The sequence below is a fragment of the Haliaeetus albicilla genome, chromosome 4 (assembly GCF_947461875.1).
Source record: "Haliaeetus albicilla chromosome 4, bHalAlb1.1, whole genome shotgun sequence".
Lineage (NCBI taxonomy): Eukaryota > Metazoa > Chordata > Aves > Accipitriformes > Accipitridae > Haliaeetus > Haliaeetus albicilla.
This window is the reverse complement of record NC_091486.1, coordinates 32,531,973-32,551,120: the sequence shown is the minus strand read 5'-3', so window position 1 is coordinate 32,551,120 and position 19,148 is coordinate 32,531,973. Positions and strand designations below refer to the sequence as shown.

General features: G+C 43.1%; 1 protein-coding gene across 5 annotated transcripts in view; it reads left to right on the top strand.

Annotated features, from left to right (window-relative positions):
- Positions 1–19,148, top strand: part of PLCL1 (phospholipase C like 1 (inactive)) — a 256,880-nt gene that overhangs the window by 162,430 nt on the left and 75,302 nt on the right. For all 5 annotated transcript variants that reach the window (XR_011324390.1, XR_011324388.1, XR_011324389.1 and 2 more), the window contains 2 exons: positions 3,622–6,093; positions 8,291–8,494. Coding sequence is in view for 2 of the 5 variants with exons in the window: in XM_069781807.1 (XP_069637908.1) it covers positions 3,622–6,093; positions 8,291–8,494 (2,676 nt within the window). In the remaining 3 variants the exon portion in view is untranslated. The remainder of the gene's footprint in view (positions 1–3,621; positions 6,094–8,290; positions 8,495–19,148) is intronic.

Here is a 19,148-nt window from a genome sequence, read left to right as displayed (position 1 = left end):
TCCAGTGAAAGGTAAAACGGAGCAGGAACTTAGCCACTGGAGACACTGCAGCACAGACGTATTCTTAGCTGGATGTCTTGTCTTAGAAGAGCAATGTGTCAAAATTGGATTAAGGCAGAGACTTAAAGAAAAACAATAGCTAAACTAAAATTAGCAACCTAAGTCTGTAGGCTCAGTTGAACTAAGCTCAGCATAAGATCAGTGGGGAGGCAAACTGTATTTAAATCATCTTCTCCAGGCTCTGATGTGAGTGGAGCCCAGTGGAGGGAGAACACTTCTTGAAGAAAACACTCCCCTGCTCCCCAGGGTGATCCCTTGGACCTGAATGTGTGTGGCCTGGCTGAACTGGGGTGTCAGGATCTGGAGATGGTTGTTCAAGCAATGTGAATGTGGTAGAACAAAGGCGAGTGCCTAGCTTGCCAGGCTGAGCTCACAGAAATACATTTCGAGTTTTTGCAATACTAAAATAAATAACTTCTTGATAATCTAAATGAGCAGCTCTCACTTCGAAAGACTGAGTATGTTCCTATTCTGTAGAGACCAAGAGGGGATAGCAGATGCAGTAATAAGCTCAGTTAGCAATTGCAATTTTGCAGGGTTTGTGTGTATTGTACAGTAGATTGGGGAGATTGTTAGTATCAGTTAAAATAATCCTATCAATGTCAGTAATACTGAAATCTTGTTAATTTTAGGCAATTAGTCCATGGATTAGACTTAAATTCTGTTCAATTGATTAAAAGATATGGGGGAAGTCCTACTCGGAGATGAAGAACTGCTGTTGTACAATTCTGATGTTTCTTGCATACCACCAAGTACGAAACCAGAAGTATCCATCAAAAATAAAAGCAGGGAAAGAGGATACAGAGGATAATCTAATTCCTTCTGAAATCCCTGAGGGGTTAAGACTGAATGTTAAAAGGCAATATTTGTTGATTCTGCATGAGGCCAATTAGTTGTTTTCCCACCTTAATACCCAAAAAATAGCTGATTAATTCTGTGGCTTATTTTCATCAAAAAGCACAGGTATCTTGGAACTAAAAATAAATGGCTTTTATTTTTCAGCAGAAAAAAATGAGTAACATAACAACTCCTGCCTCTCTAGCAAAGACAAAATGGCAGACCTGTGGCTAAATCAGTTATGCTGCTCTGATGAGTTTTCCAGTCTGGCCCTGAGGAACCACTCTGCATCAAGGAATGAATCACTGCAGATTCAAAGGCCATTAATACATCTTCCTATATGAGAAAAATAATCTTAATTAATAATCAATCTTAAATCTAAATATTGCTCTTGTAAACCTAAAGAAATAAGAACGAAAAGGCTCTTCTAGAACCCGGGGGTAGTCGGCTCCATTCGTTTGTATTCATTAGCATCTATTGCTTGAAGATTTTCATGGCCATAGATGTGTATTAAAATGCAGTATCTTAATGCAAGAACAGAATATTTTAGCAGAAAACTGTAATTACAAAAGTAGCTGACCTGAGGCACTTGCTTCATTGACTTTCCTCCTATTTTTTTAAGACCAATTCTCATAATAAGTTCTACAATAAATGGTTAGAGTAATTAATCTTGTCAGTAGAAGTCACTGTATCAGTTCAATGAGAAATCTTTAGCATAAGAAGTTTAGAGGTTTTGGGTTTGTTCCCAGCAGATCCCGTGCCTTTAAATCCAGTTGTTGGGGACTGGGGTTTTGGAAATATTTCGGATGTTACTGAATGAAGTGAGCGAATGACAATAGCAATTTTGTAGAAACATCTATACTGACTAATTTGCTGAAAGTATCCTTACAACCTTGCAAACAATGAGTGGAGATGTTCTTGCAAGCACCAAGACGGATGCTCTGTGGCTAGGAGAGCTACAGAGGGTCCTGCTCAGGCACAGACAGCGCAGCGCAGAGGAAGGACAGAGATGGTTGGATGGAGGGCACCGCTCGAGCAGGGATTGCATTTAGGATTTGCAGGGGAGTATGACTTGAGGAAGGGTGAATGACACAGCAGATAAATGGGAACTGCAGGGAACCAGCTCCTGGGGTAGGGGAGGGTAGTCCAGGCTGCAAAGGGTTTGGAAGTCAGGGGTTTTGGTGTCTCAAAGCAGGTCCCCAGGGGCTGTCAGGAAGCTGGTCCCTGGTGCATATCTCATGGCTGGGCCCGAGGGCAGCGTGGTTGGAGGGCTGTGTGCCCATACCCAGCATCAACATTTCCTCGCCTTGGGACTCCTCATGTAGTCAGAATTCAGCCAGCAAAAAGTCCCTTCAACAGCAGAAAGCAGAGAACTGGGAACGTATTGCTGGTGGCTAGGGAAATAGGAAGGAAAGCAGTTTTAACAAGTGTTTCACTATTAATTACAGCCTTGAATGATATTTTTAAAATATTTTTGGTAGCTGTTGGATAGTTTATATACTAATGGAGTAGATAGAAATCATGCAGAGAAAATGAATGATTTGCAATTTATAATTATTGTGAAATGTTTTGAATTGATAATATGTGGGAAAAGATTTAAATTTAGTTGCTGCACTAAAATTACAGAAAGCTTTGCAGGCAGCTGGGTTTACATCCAGCAGTGAGTAGGTAGTTGATACTGAAAAGACAGTCACACGTGTCTGGCTAAGTATTCTCTCAAGAGCAGTGAGAATACATTCCCTAAAAAAAAGCTTTGGGTTTCTTGCCTGGTTGTCCATTTTCCCACAGTGTTTTGTGGTCCTGGTACACAGAAGTGACTAACATAGCTACTTTTCAAAGCAAATGGGGAGATGAGAGTGTGAAGTAGGTTAGGGCTGAGCATAGGGGTACGTGGGGCTCCCACGAGAGCAGTGATGAGAGCTATGCGGTTGTGCATGCAGCAGAGATGGGCTTCTCAGCTTAGTGAGAACGTCCTTTGCCAAAGGACACTGAAACATAGAAATAAGAAAGCCCAGACTCTCCTGGGTGTGTATCTCGGGGGTCTGACTCATGACTGTTGTTTGGTTTTGTTTTAGTTTTGCTTGAGGTGTCCAAGGTTGCAGAAAAGAGGCAGAATTGAGACAGGATGCTAATCTGCTGAGCATCAAGCTGTCACGTGTGCCCCGCAGCACGCTGACCCGTCCCAGGCCCTCCTCCCAGCACTGCTTAGGAGAATTCTTTCTTCCCCTTCTCCTCCCACATAGGCTGAGACTCTTTTCTCATGCCTTTTTATGCCAAAGTTCCTCCTTTATTCATGATATCTCTTAAATTCTGGTGAGATCCACCCCACTTCTGGTTACACAGACCTTAACCAGGTGCTGGAGCTTCCCATGAAACCCCTCTTCCCATATGTATCTGTTTTGAAAATGTATGTGACACAACCGGATGCCACCCCCTCACAGCTGTAGTGAGTTGCTGAGATCTGGAAGGCAGTTTAACAGCTGCAAATGTCACTCATGAAAACTTGGTATCTCTAATGCTGCAATCAGTCAAGTCACTGTATAGCTCCGTATATTTTATAGCTCAGTAGGGAACTAAATTGTGGGAAGGGATAATATGTTGTGTTTTGAGGTTCATAAGAACATGAATTATCTTGACATAAACATATCTTCTCTATTATTTATGTACTTGTGGAACGGCCAAAGAAAACTTACTCAATCTTTTTTTAATGTAATTATTCCACAGGATCCTTCAAACCAAAAATGCGGAAGAAAGAAAACAGTGTCCTTCAGCAGCATGCCATCAGAGAAGAAAATAAGCAGCGCCAGCGACTGTATCAGCTTTATGCAGGCTGGGTGTGAATTGAAGAAAGTTCGTCCAAATTCCCGGATTTATAACCGTTTTTTTACTCTGGATCCTGACCTGCAGGCTCTTCGTTGGGAGCCTTCCAAGAAGGACCTTGAGAAAGCCAAGCTTGATATTTCTGCTATAAAAGAAATCAGACTAGGGAAGAACACAGAAACATTCAGGAATAATGGACTCGCAGACCAGATTTCTGAGGACTGTGCGCTGTCGGTAATTCATGGTGAGAACTACGAGTCCCTTGATTTGGTTGCCAATTCAGCTGATGTGGCCAATATTTGGGTATCAGGATTAAGGTACTTGGTTTCTCGTAGCAAACAACCCCTGGATTTGATGGAAAGCAGCCATAATACCCCACGATTTGCCTGGCTAAAAGCTGTATTCGAAGCAGCAGATGTTGATGGTAATGGCATAATGTTAGAAGATACATCTGTGGAGCTAATAAAGAAGCTTAACCCCACCTTGAAGGAATCAAAGATTAGATTAAAATTTAAGGAAATCCAGAAGAGCAAAGAGAAACTGACAACACGAGTAACGAAAGAGGAATTTTGTGAAGCATTCAGTGAACTTTGCACAAGACCTGAAGTTTATTTCTTACTCGTGCAGATATCTAAAAACAAAGAGTATTTAGATGCCAATGACCTCATGCTGTTTTTGGAGGCTGAGCAAGGAGTGACCCACATAACAGAAGAAATGTGTCTAGATATTATACGCAGGTATGAGCTTTCTCAAGAAGGGCGATTGAAAGGTTTTCTTGCGATTGATGGATTTACTCAATACTTATTGTCCCCAGAATGTGATATTTTTGACCCAGAGCACAAAAAAATTGTCCAAGACATGACGCAGCCTTTGTCACATTACTACATCAATGCATCCCACAATACATATCTAATAGAAGACCAGCTCAGAGGGCCAGCTGATATCAACGGTTATGTCAGAGCTTTAAAGATGAGTTGTCGGAGTATTGAACTAGACGTCTGTGACGGCCCAGATAATGAACCCATTATTTGTAACCGTAACAACATGACATCGCCACTTGCCTTTCGAAATGTTATTGAGGTAATAAACAAATTGGCCTTCTTTGCTTCAGAATACCCCCTTATTCTCTGCTTGGGAAACCACTGCTCAGTACCACAGCAGAAGGTAATGGTACAACACATGAAAAGGATCTTTGGAAACAAACTATACACAGAGGCACCTTTATCCTCAGAAGTCTACCTCCCATCACCCGAGAAACTGAAAATGAAGATCATTGTGAAGGGGAAGAAGTTGCCCTGTGACCAGGACATATTAGAAGGAGAAGTCACGGATGAAGATGAAGAGGCTGAAATATCCCGGAGACTGTCAGAGGACTTCTCAAAGGAACCGAAGCTGATCTGGCTCTGCAGGGAATTGTCCGACTTGGTGTCCCTGTGCAAGTCTGTCCAATACAAAGACTTTGAGACATCCATGAAAGCTCAAAATTATTGGGAAATGTGCTCCTTCAGTGAGGCAGAAGCCAGTCGGATTGCAAATGAATACCCTGAAGATTTTGTCAACTACAATAAAAAGTTTCTGTCCAGGGTGTACCCAAGTGCTATGAGGATAGACTCTAGTAACTTAAATCCTCAAGATTTTTGGAATTGTGGTTGCCAGATAGTGGCAATGAACTATCAGACCCCAGGGCCCATGATGGACCTACACACTGGCTGGTTTCTACAGAATGGGGGATGCGGGTATGTTCTCAGGCCTTCAGTAATGCGTGACGAAGTGTCTTACTTCAGCGCAAATACCAAGGGCATTGTTCCGGGGGTCTCTCCCCAAGTCCTACATGTCAAAATAATCAGTGGTCAGAACTTTCCAAAGCCCAAGGGTGCATGTGCAAAAGGGGATGTCATAGACCCCTATGTCTGCATAGAAATACACGGCATTCCTGCAGACTGCACTGAACAAAGAACTAAAACTGTTCAGCAAAACAGTGATAACCCCATTTTTGATGAAAGCTTTGAGTTCCAGATCAATCTACCAGAGCTGGCCATGATCCGTTTTGTTGTTTTGGATGATGACTACATTGGGGATGAGTTCATAGGGCAGTACACCATCCCGCTGGAGTGTTTACAGCCTGGATATAGGCACATACCGCTGCGATCTTTTGTTGGTGATATCATGGAGCACGTTACCCTCTTTGTTCACATTGCTATAACCAACCGAAGTGGAGGCGGGAAGGCCCAAAAGCGCAGCCTCTCAGTGAGGATAGGAAAGAAAGCAAGGGAGTACACTATGCTGAGGAACACCGGTCTCAAGACTATCGATGATATCTTTAAGTTGGCAGTGCATCCGCTACGAGAGGCTACTGACATGAGAGAAAATATGCAGGTATGACACTTCCATCATGTGCATTGGTGTGTCCTGAATGTGGAAGTGAATGTCCTGGTGCGAGCTGCTGGTAGGGCTAACTTGCTGAAGCTGGTGGAAACTGCTGAAGCTTCAGACCCACAGCTGTTGTCAACCTTTAACTGGACGTCAGAAGGCTGATAGTTACGGGTGCTAACTAACAAGAAAATGTGGGATTAGGCAGAAGTGTTACAAAAATCAACATGCCCTCTCCAAACACATACTTACTGGTTGTGTTTGTCTGAGAAATCAGAACTGAGGGTACATTTGTGTCCCCATGCCGCAGGTCTCAAAAACTTCATTTCCTCGCTGGTCCTGGAAAATGTCAGCAAGCTTTTGTTTTGCTAACTGAGTGAGGGTTATGCTCTTAATTTTCTTTGTCTGGGCGAATATAAGAAACAGTCAGTGGATGTGTCATTGAGGTCTCGTCTGCACCAGAGAAGCCCACTGTGCAAAGAGCAGCACGTTTCCCTGAGCGTGTGTTGCCACCGTTTGCCCGAGGGCTGCAGATGTTCAACGTAGGCACTGAATGCCACTTGGGTTGCAATTTCCTCCCTGCGAAATAGCTGCGTTGTCTCAGTTGGCTGAGTGCCGGCACAGACACCGGTGCCGTGTCTTGGCTCAGAGGGTCTCCTGGCACCGCTTCCACCGGCCCGTGCTGCTCCAAGAGCAGCCGGAGCCTGCTGCGGCTGGCAGGGTCAGGGCCCAGGTGCACAGCACCGTCACAGCTGCCTGGGTTAGACCTTCGTGGTCGGCAGGAGGTGGGTGAAGCGGCAGCGAGGCCAAACAAGAACCCGCCTGCCCGGTGCTTGACTCTGTGGGTTGGTTAAGGGGCGGCTCAATTCAGAGGTCCAGGCGCTGCCTAGAAACAAAACTGAGTAGCATTAAACAATGAGTTTACTTTAATAAATAGCTGAAATCAACCATAGCTATCTCCTTGGTAAAGATACAGAAACAATTCATTTGTCTTTGTTGAAAACAGGAGAAAAACGCATAGCACTTCATTGACCCCACTCTTCTGGACAGAGTCTAAAGCAAATTAAATGTTGGCGGCTGGAAGAGTTTACAAAATGACATAAGTTTTAAATCACTCCCAAAGGAATAGTTTAAGCATATTTTTAAGAATGGGAAACTTCCCAGCCTTTCCTTTCCTGCAGGCCTTGAAAGTAACTAGTTTGAACCGCTGACTCCACCTTCTGTCTAGGTCAGGCACTATATGTGAACTATATAAAAGAAAATATTCTGAATCTGATTCAGAAACAGCATCAATGTGCCTTCCAAGCAAAATTTCAGTACAAGATCTTGTTCTGGGGAATGCTTTGTAAAGACCCAGTCATTAGATTTAACTGCGTGCTAATGTATTTGATTAATGAGAAAAGCCTCTATTAATTAGCTGGGCATTTTCTGATGACTTTTTTCAGCAAGATCTGTGGGGAACATTTACAAGGTATGGGTTATTATAATACTCTCTTACTTAGATGTTGCGCATCTTGGTCACTCATTGTAGGACTCGAGAAGCTAAATGATGAGGGCATGTCAGCCATACATCCACTGATTTGATAAATAAATAAATCCTGGCATGCTAGTTTGGTTTGACCTGTATATCCAGTATTGATTTTCTTATATGTGACCTCTGAAGGGGAAAGAGTGTTTCTGTTTCTTTATGATGTGGTAATGTAAGGCTGAAAACAAAGTGGTTTTTTCCTGCTTGCCTTTCCCATGGGAAATACAAGGTCTGTCGAACTCGTTCTTGCTGGAGGATGATAATGACGGGAGAATGAGGCGATTACAGCATCAAAAGCAATTGGAGTCTGAGCAGTTGGGAAGAGAAATAGCATTTTAGGCTGATGGTTTAATATGCTGGGGACCAAAGCTTGTCCCTGTTGGGGCTGGATTTGCAATGCAAAGTAGCTGCAGAGCTGGCAGCTGGGATACCTGGGCCTGGGGGAAAGCTGGGGCTGGCAGTAGGCTTGGGGAGCTGACAACAGGGCTGGCTGGGAATTCCTCTGTGTGCTGGCACCCTGGGGTCCGCGGGGGGCCCAGGGATTGCGGGCAGCAGGGTAGCACTGCCCCACATCAGGGGGGAGAAGCAGGGAGAAGCTGACGAAGTACTGGCAGGTAGGGGGAACCGAGTGGCAAGTGACAACATGCGCTCAAGTCTTTCTTTTCTTTCCCTCAGAATGCTATGGTGTCTGTCAAGGAGCTGTGTGGGCTGCCGCCCATCGCAAGCCTGAAGCAGTGCATCCTAACCCTGTCCTCGCGGCTTGTGAGCAGTGACAACGCACCCTCCGTTACCCTCTGCATGAAGGACGCGTTTCCTTACCTAGAGCCTCTGGGGACCATGCCTGACGTGCAGAAAAAGGTCCTGGCAGCATATGACCTGGTAGGCGCTTACCATTGCTACCTCTGCCTTTCCCCACCATTTCGAACGCAACAGGTGATGCTTGCTGGCTTTCACATGCCCAAACGTTTCAGTTAAATGAAGGAGGCTCTTCAAATGACTTAGGCTATGCAAAATTGTTCTTTAATCACCAAAATGCCACACTGGGCTTTTTGTTGTTGTTTCTGTTTTCTAAACACGGTTGTGGCTAGCACAGGTTGGCACTTGAAGAGGACTTTGTTTACAAAAATAGCAGCAACTCAGTGTGTACTGGCAGCTGGTAGTCGCTGTCCTTGAGAAGCGGCAAGATGTGTGCGCTGCCCTTCACTTGCCTCTCCACAGCAGAGGGCAAGGCCATTAGACAGGGAGCTGCAGCATGGTCGTTCCTGGGCAAAGCTGAGCCGTTCCCTTCCTGATGCCTTTCACCAGCACTGTTAAGTTGTGGCCATGTCCCTGCCAGATGAAGTCAGTGTTGCTTCTGGGGAGGGCATGGCAAAGTTGGAATGGAAGTTTTGCAGCGCCCATTTTTTTGCACGGGGAAGGAGAGATCAGTGTGGTACAGGAATAATTATAGAAAGGTAGAGAGACGAACTGAAGTCATTCCAGATGAATGCTGCTGCTCAACCTTGTATGACATATGTCACTGCTGTGGGTGACTGAGCAACAGCTGTGTGTGACTTCCAGCAGCAGAAGTTGCTGTCACATTGTGCCTCTCGGGCTATGAGACTGCCCCATCGCCTCCCATCCTTAGTAGATGGTCTGTAGCAACTGATAGCAAGCCACATAGTTTTGTAAACCCAGACTTAAATATCACACTGTGGCAATCGGACTAAATCACGATGCATGTTCAGTGCATGGCAGTTATTTCTGCAGCTTATGTTTGTAAGGACTAAAACGGTGAATAACTGGGGGGTATCGAATTGCTTCCAGACACCCTGAAGTGTTGCGAAGAGTGATCACAGCTTTGACCAGGTATTCAATGTGCCAAATGCTTGCCTCCTTTCCATCTCATTTTTTGCTGTTACAACACACTTTTCAGGTGAAAATCAGCTTGGGGGGAAGAGGGACACACTGATGAGAAATACTAAAAATACTCTGAAATAACCCTTGGGTTCCTTCCAGAGTAGTTTATATTACTTGAAGGTGATTAAGTTGTGGTAATAAAATACTAGCTGTAACAATACCAGAACGAGGATTTGCAAATCCAGTTGATTGCCATATTTTAGGTTGGACTTTTTTTGAATAGATTTGTTACATGGTGTGATGTCTGTCTGAAGGAGCAAATACCACATAAGAGATTTTTCTGTCTTTGGAGGCCTACTCAATGGAGTTTTACCAGAATGAATGTGTCACTTCTTATCTTTGTAATTATATACTGAAGAGTACACATGGGACGTTTCAAGGCCTCCTTGTGCTTTGGAAACCATTTTTCAATTTAAATAGGTGAAAGGCCTCTTTCGGATGCAGACAAAAACACTTGTATAACTGTTTTAAATAATGTTTGCTCTCACATTTGTCTCTGATGGAAGAAGATGTACTTTGCATGTCAAGAGACAGTACAAGGAGTTTAAAATCAGAGGGCTGAAAAAGAGAAGGGAATTCTTCTGTGCCTATGTAAGGGTTGATTTGAGACGTAATTCTGGTTAATGAGAACAGGATACTCTAAATTATTTTTACTCACTTTGTCTGGCTGGGACTACCTCTTACTTTGCTAAAACTATTTGCTTCTGAAAAAGCAAAAGCCAGATTTAATAAATGGGTTTGCTACATTTTGGATATTTGCCTTTTGAGGTAATGCCAGCAGCAGAATATTGAAATCTATTTTGCCTTTTCTGTGTTCAAAAAGAATGAACTGTCTCTATCAATCTTGATATTTGAAAACACAGTGTGGCGAGGCGTTGCAGTTTTGATGTTGAGAAAGGGCTCTTCCTTGCTGTGGTGTTTGTAATGTAATAATCCAGGGTGTGTTTCTTTTTAATAATAATTTTTTTCTTTTTTTTTTCCTTTTTTTTTTTGTGCAAATGAGAGCACAAGGAGATGTTGGTGGAAAGCAATATAAAGTATTTTAGCTATTTATTTATTTATTTATATTCAAGATATACTACTGTTCAGCCTTTTAAGTTGTTGATAAATATGGCTTCAAGGAACTGGATCCACAAATGCTTTCTGCATGTCTTTAATTCCCCAGAAACACCTCTTCACTTCAAAGCACTTTTGGGGTGAATAGGCCTAAGAGCAATTTTAAATACATAAAATAAAAGCTGTTGATGTTGGCCTCTCTCTTGTATGAATGGGCTGTACCTCTTCTTTCCATTTTACTGTAAAAGGAGTTAAGTTTGTTCCTAAATCTCATAGTGGGAAGCTGTGATTGTAGGTCTGCCTCACTCACTGGGCTCCACAGCACAGGTAGCGTGAGTATTGGGCAAACCCTTCCTCCCCACCTCCAAAACCACCACAAATTTCACATTCTTTAAAAGTCTGCTTTGAAAATAATCTCTGATAAAACCAGCCCTAATGCGTTAGAATTTTTTCTCCTTACAGGAAATTGCCAACTGAACATACCTTCCCCAACCCCCCGGAAAGTATAAACTCTGCCTGTGTGTTTAATGGGGCATAGACAGGGCTGACAGTCCAGGCAAATGGCGGTGCAAGCGCTCGGAGACCTGCCACAATGATCTGGAAAACAATTAACTGTCTGTTCCCTCCTGCTTGGCCTTTGTCAGCAGGCGCTATAGACAAAGACAAAGACTGGTTTGTGCAGTTTGTTTGTTTTTTCCTGGGTAATTAGTTTTACAGTTGTGTTCCGCATTGAATACTTTCTTCTGTGAGAGGCCTTATTAGAATAAAATTTAATGTGCTTTTTTTAAGGAACTGGAATGATTTTTCAGGACTTTTTTTTTTTTTTTTTGTTAATGGTCGCATTGCAGTGGTTTAGTGGAACTTAACTGTTGCTGTGTCTCATGGAGGAAGAGGCTTCATTGATGGTACTGGATTGTATGGGAGTTTCAGCAGAGGAGAGCAGGGAGTGGGATTTGCCAAAACCATGAAAATAAGGTGGACCGTTGACAATACACAGAAAACATTTTTTAAAAGTATGTCAGCTACCAGAAATACCATTTAGAACGGTTTATTTCAACTTACAGCTTTGGTTGATACCGTATATAGAGTATGATGAATGGATTCCAGTAATGTTGTCATTGATTCCCACACATACATCCTAGGATAGTGTAGCATGTCACTTACAGAGCTGTTCTTCAGACCTTTCCTTTCCGACGAGGAAGGACTTCCACTCTTCCTCTCCCTCTCCACCTGTGTGCTCCGCCTCGTCGGTGGCCAGGCATGGGAAGATGCTTGCTCAGGTGGGCAGCACGTGCTGTGTGCCTTATAACCTGTCAAATTGATGCTGGTGTTCATTGATCACACCTAAAAAAGGAGATACTCAATGTGAAGAGAAAGGACGGGGCCCAGCTGGACCTGACAGATGGTTGAATTATTCATTGCAAACAGTTACCCTGTGAAGTTAGGATTTTTTTTTGGTTGAAAATTGTTCAGAAACAGATTGTGGTTTCTCTGTCTGCACGATACATTCATGTGCTGATGCAAGCATGCATGAGCTCCGGGACACTTGTGCACTTTGCTTTTCAGTTATTGGTTCAGCATTATTCTTCTTCCAAGATCAACTGATTGAATCGTTTGCAAATCAAAAGCAATAAACAAGTGATGATAAATGTTCTTGGTTTTACCCAATCTCCTGGCTTGTGTGCATACAGAAATTTTTCTAGAAAAATAAAAGAAGGTCCCCAAGTATCTTTACATGTTTTTGGATCATAAACAACAAAAAGTATAAAAAAGGTTGAACAGAGAAGCTATTTGTAATATAATCTCATGCTGATGTTAACGTTTTTCTCTGTATTCAAGCCTCTCTACTGGAACTGATCTTGCTATTTTGGAGCAGACAGGTAAGGAAGGACAGCGTGTCTGTAGGTACTGTTGAGAGACAGCAAGTTAGTTAAGAATGTCTTGGCCAACATGGTGATGGATTGGGAATTTTTGAGCAGTAATATCTGTGGCGCTGCTGGGGAATAAGTCGATGTATTTAATGGTATTGGTCCATGCTCGCTAGCAAAAGTCTGGGGTATGTTTGGAGAGGAACTGCTCTTTTTTCTGCTGTTCTTTCAGATTCGGCCTTTTTGGGTTTCTTTGTCTTGATGCAGGTGTGACAGCTCTTTATTCCCAAGGAGAAGGTCCATTTTCGCAGTTCATGTTAATGCAAAATGACTAAATAGATTTTTGTGAGCTTTTCCACTGAAATTCATGTTTCAGCTGGGACAGAGTCATCCCCAAAGGAACTTTTTTCACAATTGTCTGAGCAGCTGAAGACAAGGGATATTGCAGAGCAGAGCATTGACTGCCAAGGAAGTGTCATAATGCACTGACGTCAAACACAGTCCAGTACATGGACATTGTCTTGAATTTGTATCTGTTTTTTCTGTCCAAAATTGGACATAGACTGGGAAAGCAATTATCCTGTTTCTTTCTCCACTTTTTATAACTCTCTCTTTTATGAGAATTATGAACTATGTCCCTTAGTCCCTTCTAAAATAGGACCTGAAAACAGTCAGATTAGACCATTTGTTACAGAACAAAGTTCCAGTTGGGTACTTTAGTTAACTCTGTTTTAGCATAAGCATATTGAAAATTGAGCCCTCCCCCTGTTCCTCCACTGCTCTTGTTGTTTCATAGAGGACTGGTCTTCACGCATCAGATCACATCCTGCAACACTCTGACACCATATTTCCCCAGAAATCTTTGTAAGCAAAAATACAAAATTGGAATTTAAGGTGAACTTTATTCAGTTCCTTCTGCAGTTTGTGTCAATAAGGTATATCAGATATTTCCAGCTGATGTAACCGTCCATGATAACTGTTCCTCTTGTTGGGCTGTTGCATGAAAAGGCTCAGAAGCCTGGCTTGGAGCATATTGGGACAGAGACAAGGTGGACTGGTGGCCAGCGTTCCTTCCCACGTCCTTGCACCACGTGCACATCCTTCCTTTTTTGCAAGACTTGCCGGCACATGATTGCGTGCCTGGCTGTTTCTTGTCCCAAATGTCTGTAAGAAATGCTCAATGCTAAAGAGGGATGAGCTCAATTTGCGCTTCAGCTGTTTTTCCAAATTGATTGTATTTTTGTAGCCTTTTTTATTTTTGTTTGGTGGTGGGGTTGGGGTGGGGGTGGTTTGTTGTTTCTTTGGGGTTTTTTTAGCACTAGAGGCACAATATGGTACTCCTTACCCAGGCAAAACTCTTCACTGTCAATGTAAGGCATAGGAGACTGGGACAATGGCCGTGAGGAGATACGTGAGAGAAAGCTTATTTTTAGTTTGATGTTCAGTCAGTTTCTGTTCTAAACTTTGGAATATTTATGAGAGGAATCTGTGAACTCTCCCTTTTGTATCATTTATCTTCCCAGCAGGAACAGTGCTTTAATTTGCCATCAGGAGTTTTTCCTGTCCTTTTTTGTCTTTTTTGGTGAGACTCTGCTGTGTTAATTTCCTCTCCCCTTTTCAGTTTGTAGAATAGTTTGTAATGAGAAGAAGAAATTGGTCTCTAGCACAGGAGTTCATTAAAGTAAAAAGAAATAACATTTTTTATTCAGTTTGTACTGATTCCATGATTAAACTGCCTTTAGTACAGACAATAAATAAGCCTGTTAATTTCTTGTGAGTAGAAATATGATGCTGTCAGTGTTAAAATATTTTAAATTTCACTTAAAATTTACTTATCTTTGTAATTAACACTTAACAGAAGTGACAAAGTGAAGCATCATTCTTTCCACGAAGCAATGGGATTTTAAATTTGATATTGCATGCTGTATTTAGACGCTTAAGTGAGACAGGTCAGTGACATTTTCAGCCCGTGGTCTGTTCCACTTTCTGGGTCTCATGTACCAGACGAGAGAGAGCTCCCAGGTTTGTGCCAGCTCGTGCTTCCCATGCTTTTGTGAGAAACCGGCGTGATTGTAACAGGGGGCTTCGGGTAGATTGAGGTGAATCAAGTTTAGGCTTCTTGCTTTCAGCATTGTGTAAGGATATTTGAATTAAATACGCTATTTTGCAGAAAAAACCTAACCTGCGCAGATGAGGCTTTGTATTCCTCATTCCCATTAGTTTATTAAACGTGGCATGTACTTCTGGGACTCGTGCCATGTGCATCTTTTGTCAATCTGAACAACTCCTTATTCACTGCTTGTTGTGAGAGCATTTCTGGCGCCGCAGCCTCTCCAGGAGAGTCAGCACCTCCAGGCCTTGCAAAAATCTGTGTGTCCCTGCTCCCATGGAAACGTGGTGGGGGTCCCTGATGGGAGGAGCGGGGCTGGCCTTTGTTCCCGCAGAGCTCTGCGCTGCTGCAGCTGCCAAGCGAGCGTAGAAGGGACCAGAAGGGACCCCGCGCCCTCCCCGCGGGTCTCGGCCCTTGGGATGCAGGGCCCAGTACTGAAATGAGCAGGATCCCAAATGATGTCAAGGTGCGTGGCAGTTTCTCCCATTCAGCCTTCTTCCCTTCTCCTTACTCGAATATGTGTACGCTATTGGTCAGCAAGGTAGCTTTTTAAGTCCCTATACCAGAATCAGGTCTTGTGTGCTTTCACTCCTATTTTTGTCCATTTTTCCCCCCCTGTAGTTACGTTAAACACATCACTCAGTAAAGTTTATCACCTTCTTTCTGACATGGGAAATGCAAGCTATCCTGAGCAATCCTGACAGATTCAGCAGCTGCTAAAAATTTCCTCACTGGCTCCAAGTGGACCCAGATAGCAGCATCCATCCTCTAAAGGTTGCTTTTCAGTATATATTGCTTGGAGGTTAATCCCTTGAAGCTCAGCGTTGAGGAGTTAATACTCTGGTGGAGCATGAGTTTCCTGAGGGAGTAGGATGTCTCTTGCTCTTTGAGAGTCACTCACCGAAGCAAGTTGCCGTTTGGGAGCTGACATTAAAGAGCAGCCTGACGGACTCCGGGCAGATGGCTGGGACTTACACAACTGCCCGAGAGCATGCTCGGCCTGGGTCTGAGCAGAGTAAAGGTGCATGGACATTCGTGCTGCAAGCATCAGAAAGCTCGCTCTTCACCTTCGAGACAGGTTGGAGGATTTTGAAATGTTACTGGCAAAACTGGGCTTGAAAGTCTCGGGCTATCCTGTGATTTATGGGGTTACCTTCCCAGCTGAAAATCTCACGGCCCTCCATGTTGTGTTTAGGGCTTCTGGTTCTTGTCTTGGCACTGTGAGAAGTAGGTGACATCCCCAAGCAGGGTTTTGGAGGTGATGCCAGCTGGAAAAGCAGGGGACCATCCAGACTGGGAGGCCGTGGACTCCTTTCAGAACCAGTGCCAAAAAAGAAAAAGTGTATCTAGATGCCATGACACAGAACTGTGAGCGGGAGCTGTTGAGCAGAGCCACGGTAGCGAGGTTTCCCAGGGGCTGACAGACGGGACCAAGTGGAGGTATCTATGGCCAACATGCTGCATCCCTGGCCAGCATCCTCCACTGCGGCCAGGAACGCTGCCAAAACTGCCGCCTGCTGTTCTGTGTCCAGCACGAAAGGATGTGCGGGGCGCTAGTTTCTAGCTGAGGCTCTTACTTGCTTTTACCTGCGTGAGATTAAATACTGACAAATTGTTAACATTAATTCCAGTAAACAGTTACTAGTAACTTAGCTTTTTAGGTGACCTTTACAATATTTACTTAGTAAATATCCCCCAAGATGCTACCCTGGGTGTAAGTGAAAATGTATGAGAGGGGAAAATTAAAAAAAAAAGAAGTGGGTTTTCAGATTAGTTTGGCTATTTTTTGAGGGTTATCTCAGTTCTGTTGCCAGGATTTGCACAGAATCCTATCAAGAGTACCTATTATTATGTGTTTTGAGGAGGGGTGGAAAAAAACCCACAGCAACAAAAAAAAGCCAAACCAAAACAAACAAAACCCGCCCCCGCCCTATCCTATAATTTTATTCCTGGATAGCAGTTACTTGCCTGGTGTACTCTTACCTGTATGAATCAGTCTCTGGTTCTTCAAAGTGAACACCCAGGCTTCATCCTTGCACTAGCCCATTGTTAACGATCTTTTACCGCAGCATTAGGAAGCCAGATCTCATGCCTGCTGAAACTGCACATGCAGTTCTTACTGGGAGCAGAGCCTGGCCTGTCATGTAGAGGTACCGGGTCCTGCACACTGTTATCACAGGTGGCGAAGACACCATAGGCTGGCCAAAATCATGTATCAGAGTTGGCCCAGGGTGTGTTATTTCTGCCTAGGGCATTATTTCCTAGAGGACGTGTGAGGGGGGGATGCCAGGTGGTGCTCTAAGGGTATCCCCTAATCACAGTCACTGAGTTGAGGAATTCTGAATCCACTCTCAGGATTTGTCATGGGAAAAAAGCTGCTTGTGTTTGTCAAGATTACTGCTGAGCAGGAAGACAGGAACAGGTGAAATTCTGCTATATGATCTGTTTTTAATCGTTTGTTCTTGCTGAGCTGAGAGCAGTGAAACTTTGATGTCAGCATCAAAGGAGTGGAGGTCTGCTCTACCTACTCTGCAGTAAGGGAAAATTGACATCCTATTGCCACTTTTCTCTTAAAAAATGGATGTAATGCCTTCATGTCTGAGAATCCTAAAACAGGCGTGCCAGAAACTCCTGGGAGTGGGTCCAGTGGTTGGAGGAAGGTATGGTCAAACTTAAATTACCAGATTGCATGATTCTCAGGCTTGCTTTTTTTGTGCATGGTAGGATAATTTCCTGTGGCTATATATATATATATATATGAGTATGTATGTGTATATATGTATGTATATGTGTGTGTATATATATATATATATATATATATATATAAACTCTCACAAGTGAAGTTCTACTTTAGGGATCTGAGCGCAGAAGGGTCGGATGCCTTGGATATACTGTCCCAGCTTAGATGCATTGACCTCGCTGGGCAAAACCTTGCTGCTGGGTAGGAAGTACAGGCATGGATCCACGGGGGGCCAAGCCCAGGGTGATGGGTGCACAGGGCCCAGCAGCTGTGAAGAACTGCTGGCTGGACCAGGCAGTGTGGGCACTGGCTCACAGGCCCTGTGTCTGATATGCAAGAGATGCGTGTTTGGCCTCTGACTGCCTCTCTAGTGGCTTGCAAGTTTTTTCAGGATTCTCACTCTCTTTACTGCTCAGACTAACTTCAGCATTTGTAGTTGGCGGCTGAATGGCTCCTTCAGCACAAAATGACTATGTGCTGTGGTACAGAAAAGCCAGAGGGTGGGTAGAAATTGTCATTTCTTTCTAGATGACAAGGAAAAATATCAAAGAAGAAAAAATCAACATGATGCCCGAACAAGCAAGTAACAAGAATGAAAGGCAAAGGATACTATCAAAAGTAATTTCAATCTCAGGCATATCCACTGGGCATGTTCTGTTATAAAACAATTTTGCACTCTGTAGATGTATCAGGCTTTTTTCTCTTTGCCCGTGAAGCCGGTAATGGATTTTGTTTTTCTTATGTTCTTGTTTATATCAAAGCAAAGACATAGGTATTTTTATTAAATGCAGCCTGTCTTAATAGGTTTAATTAGAAATGAAGGTGGCAAGAGGAGCAAAATTTAGATCTGAATTTCTCCAGAATTTGGCATTTCAGGTGTGACAAGTAGAAGCATCTCCCTTGTATCTAATTAAAGCAATAAGGCATGCTAATTTGCAAGTGTTAATTTGATACTGTTATACTGTGTTCCACTAAAATCATCAAAACCTACTGGTTGTGTTTTCCTATTTAGTGTGTTTGAAAGTGGGAAGGCTTTTAGCAGTTGTAGCATTTGGCAATGCTTTCAGATGGCGGCTTATGTAATTTCAGGATGTAACATTAGCCAGTATTCAGTTTGCTTCATTTCTAATTGGCACCGCTCTCATGCTGCTTGGGTTTGATTGGGGTTTGTGGTGTATGTCCCAGGAGAGTGAGATTATTCTAAGGCATAGTTTGTTATACAGCATGTTATTGTCTTCTGTAACAGATGTGTGTGCCACCTTTTGCAATTTTGCAGAACATAGCATTGGAACAATTTGCTTGCTTGCCTGGGCTTCTGAAGGGTTTTGGAAGGTTTGTTACCATCAAAGGAGAATAGCATTTGCAAGAAGAGAGGCTCAGGAAACTTGTCACATAATGGACATTCATCTTTTTGCTGTTAATGGACTACTCTAGGAAGATGCATAAATATGGGTATCTCTTGAAACTTGTGAGGTCTGTTTGCCTCTTTTTTTTTTTTCTTTTTTCCCCCCCTTTCTTTTAAACTTCAACAGAAATTGAGGATAGGATAGGATTTGGATCTGAATTTCTCCAAAGAGAAACTCCAGAAATACTGTAGCTGTCTGAACTGTCATAGTGCATAAAGTTCAGCACAGGCTTAAGTACCTCTTGAAATCAGCGCTATTCATGACTTGCTAACATTTTTTATTCCCACTTATGTCAAGGACTATACTTATTTATCCTTTTGTTTCAAGAAAAGTACTAATTAGAAAGGGCTCAGTTTCACATAGAATGAATTTTATTTGTCTGCTAACTCTGCTTTCTTCTGAAATCACTTGTGTTTCCTTCATGTGATTTGCAGTGGTGTCTCACTGATGTAAA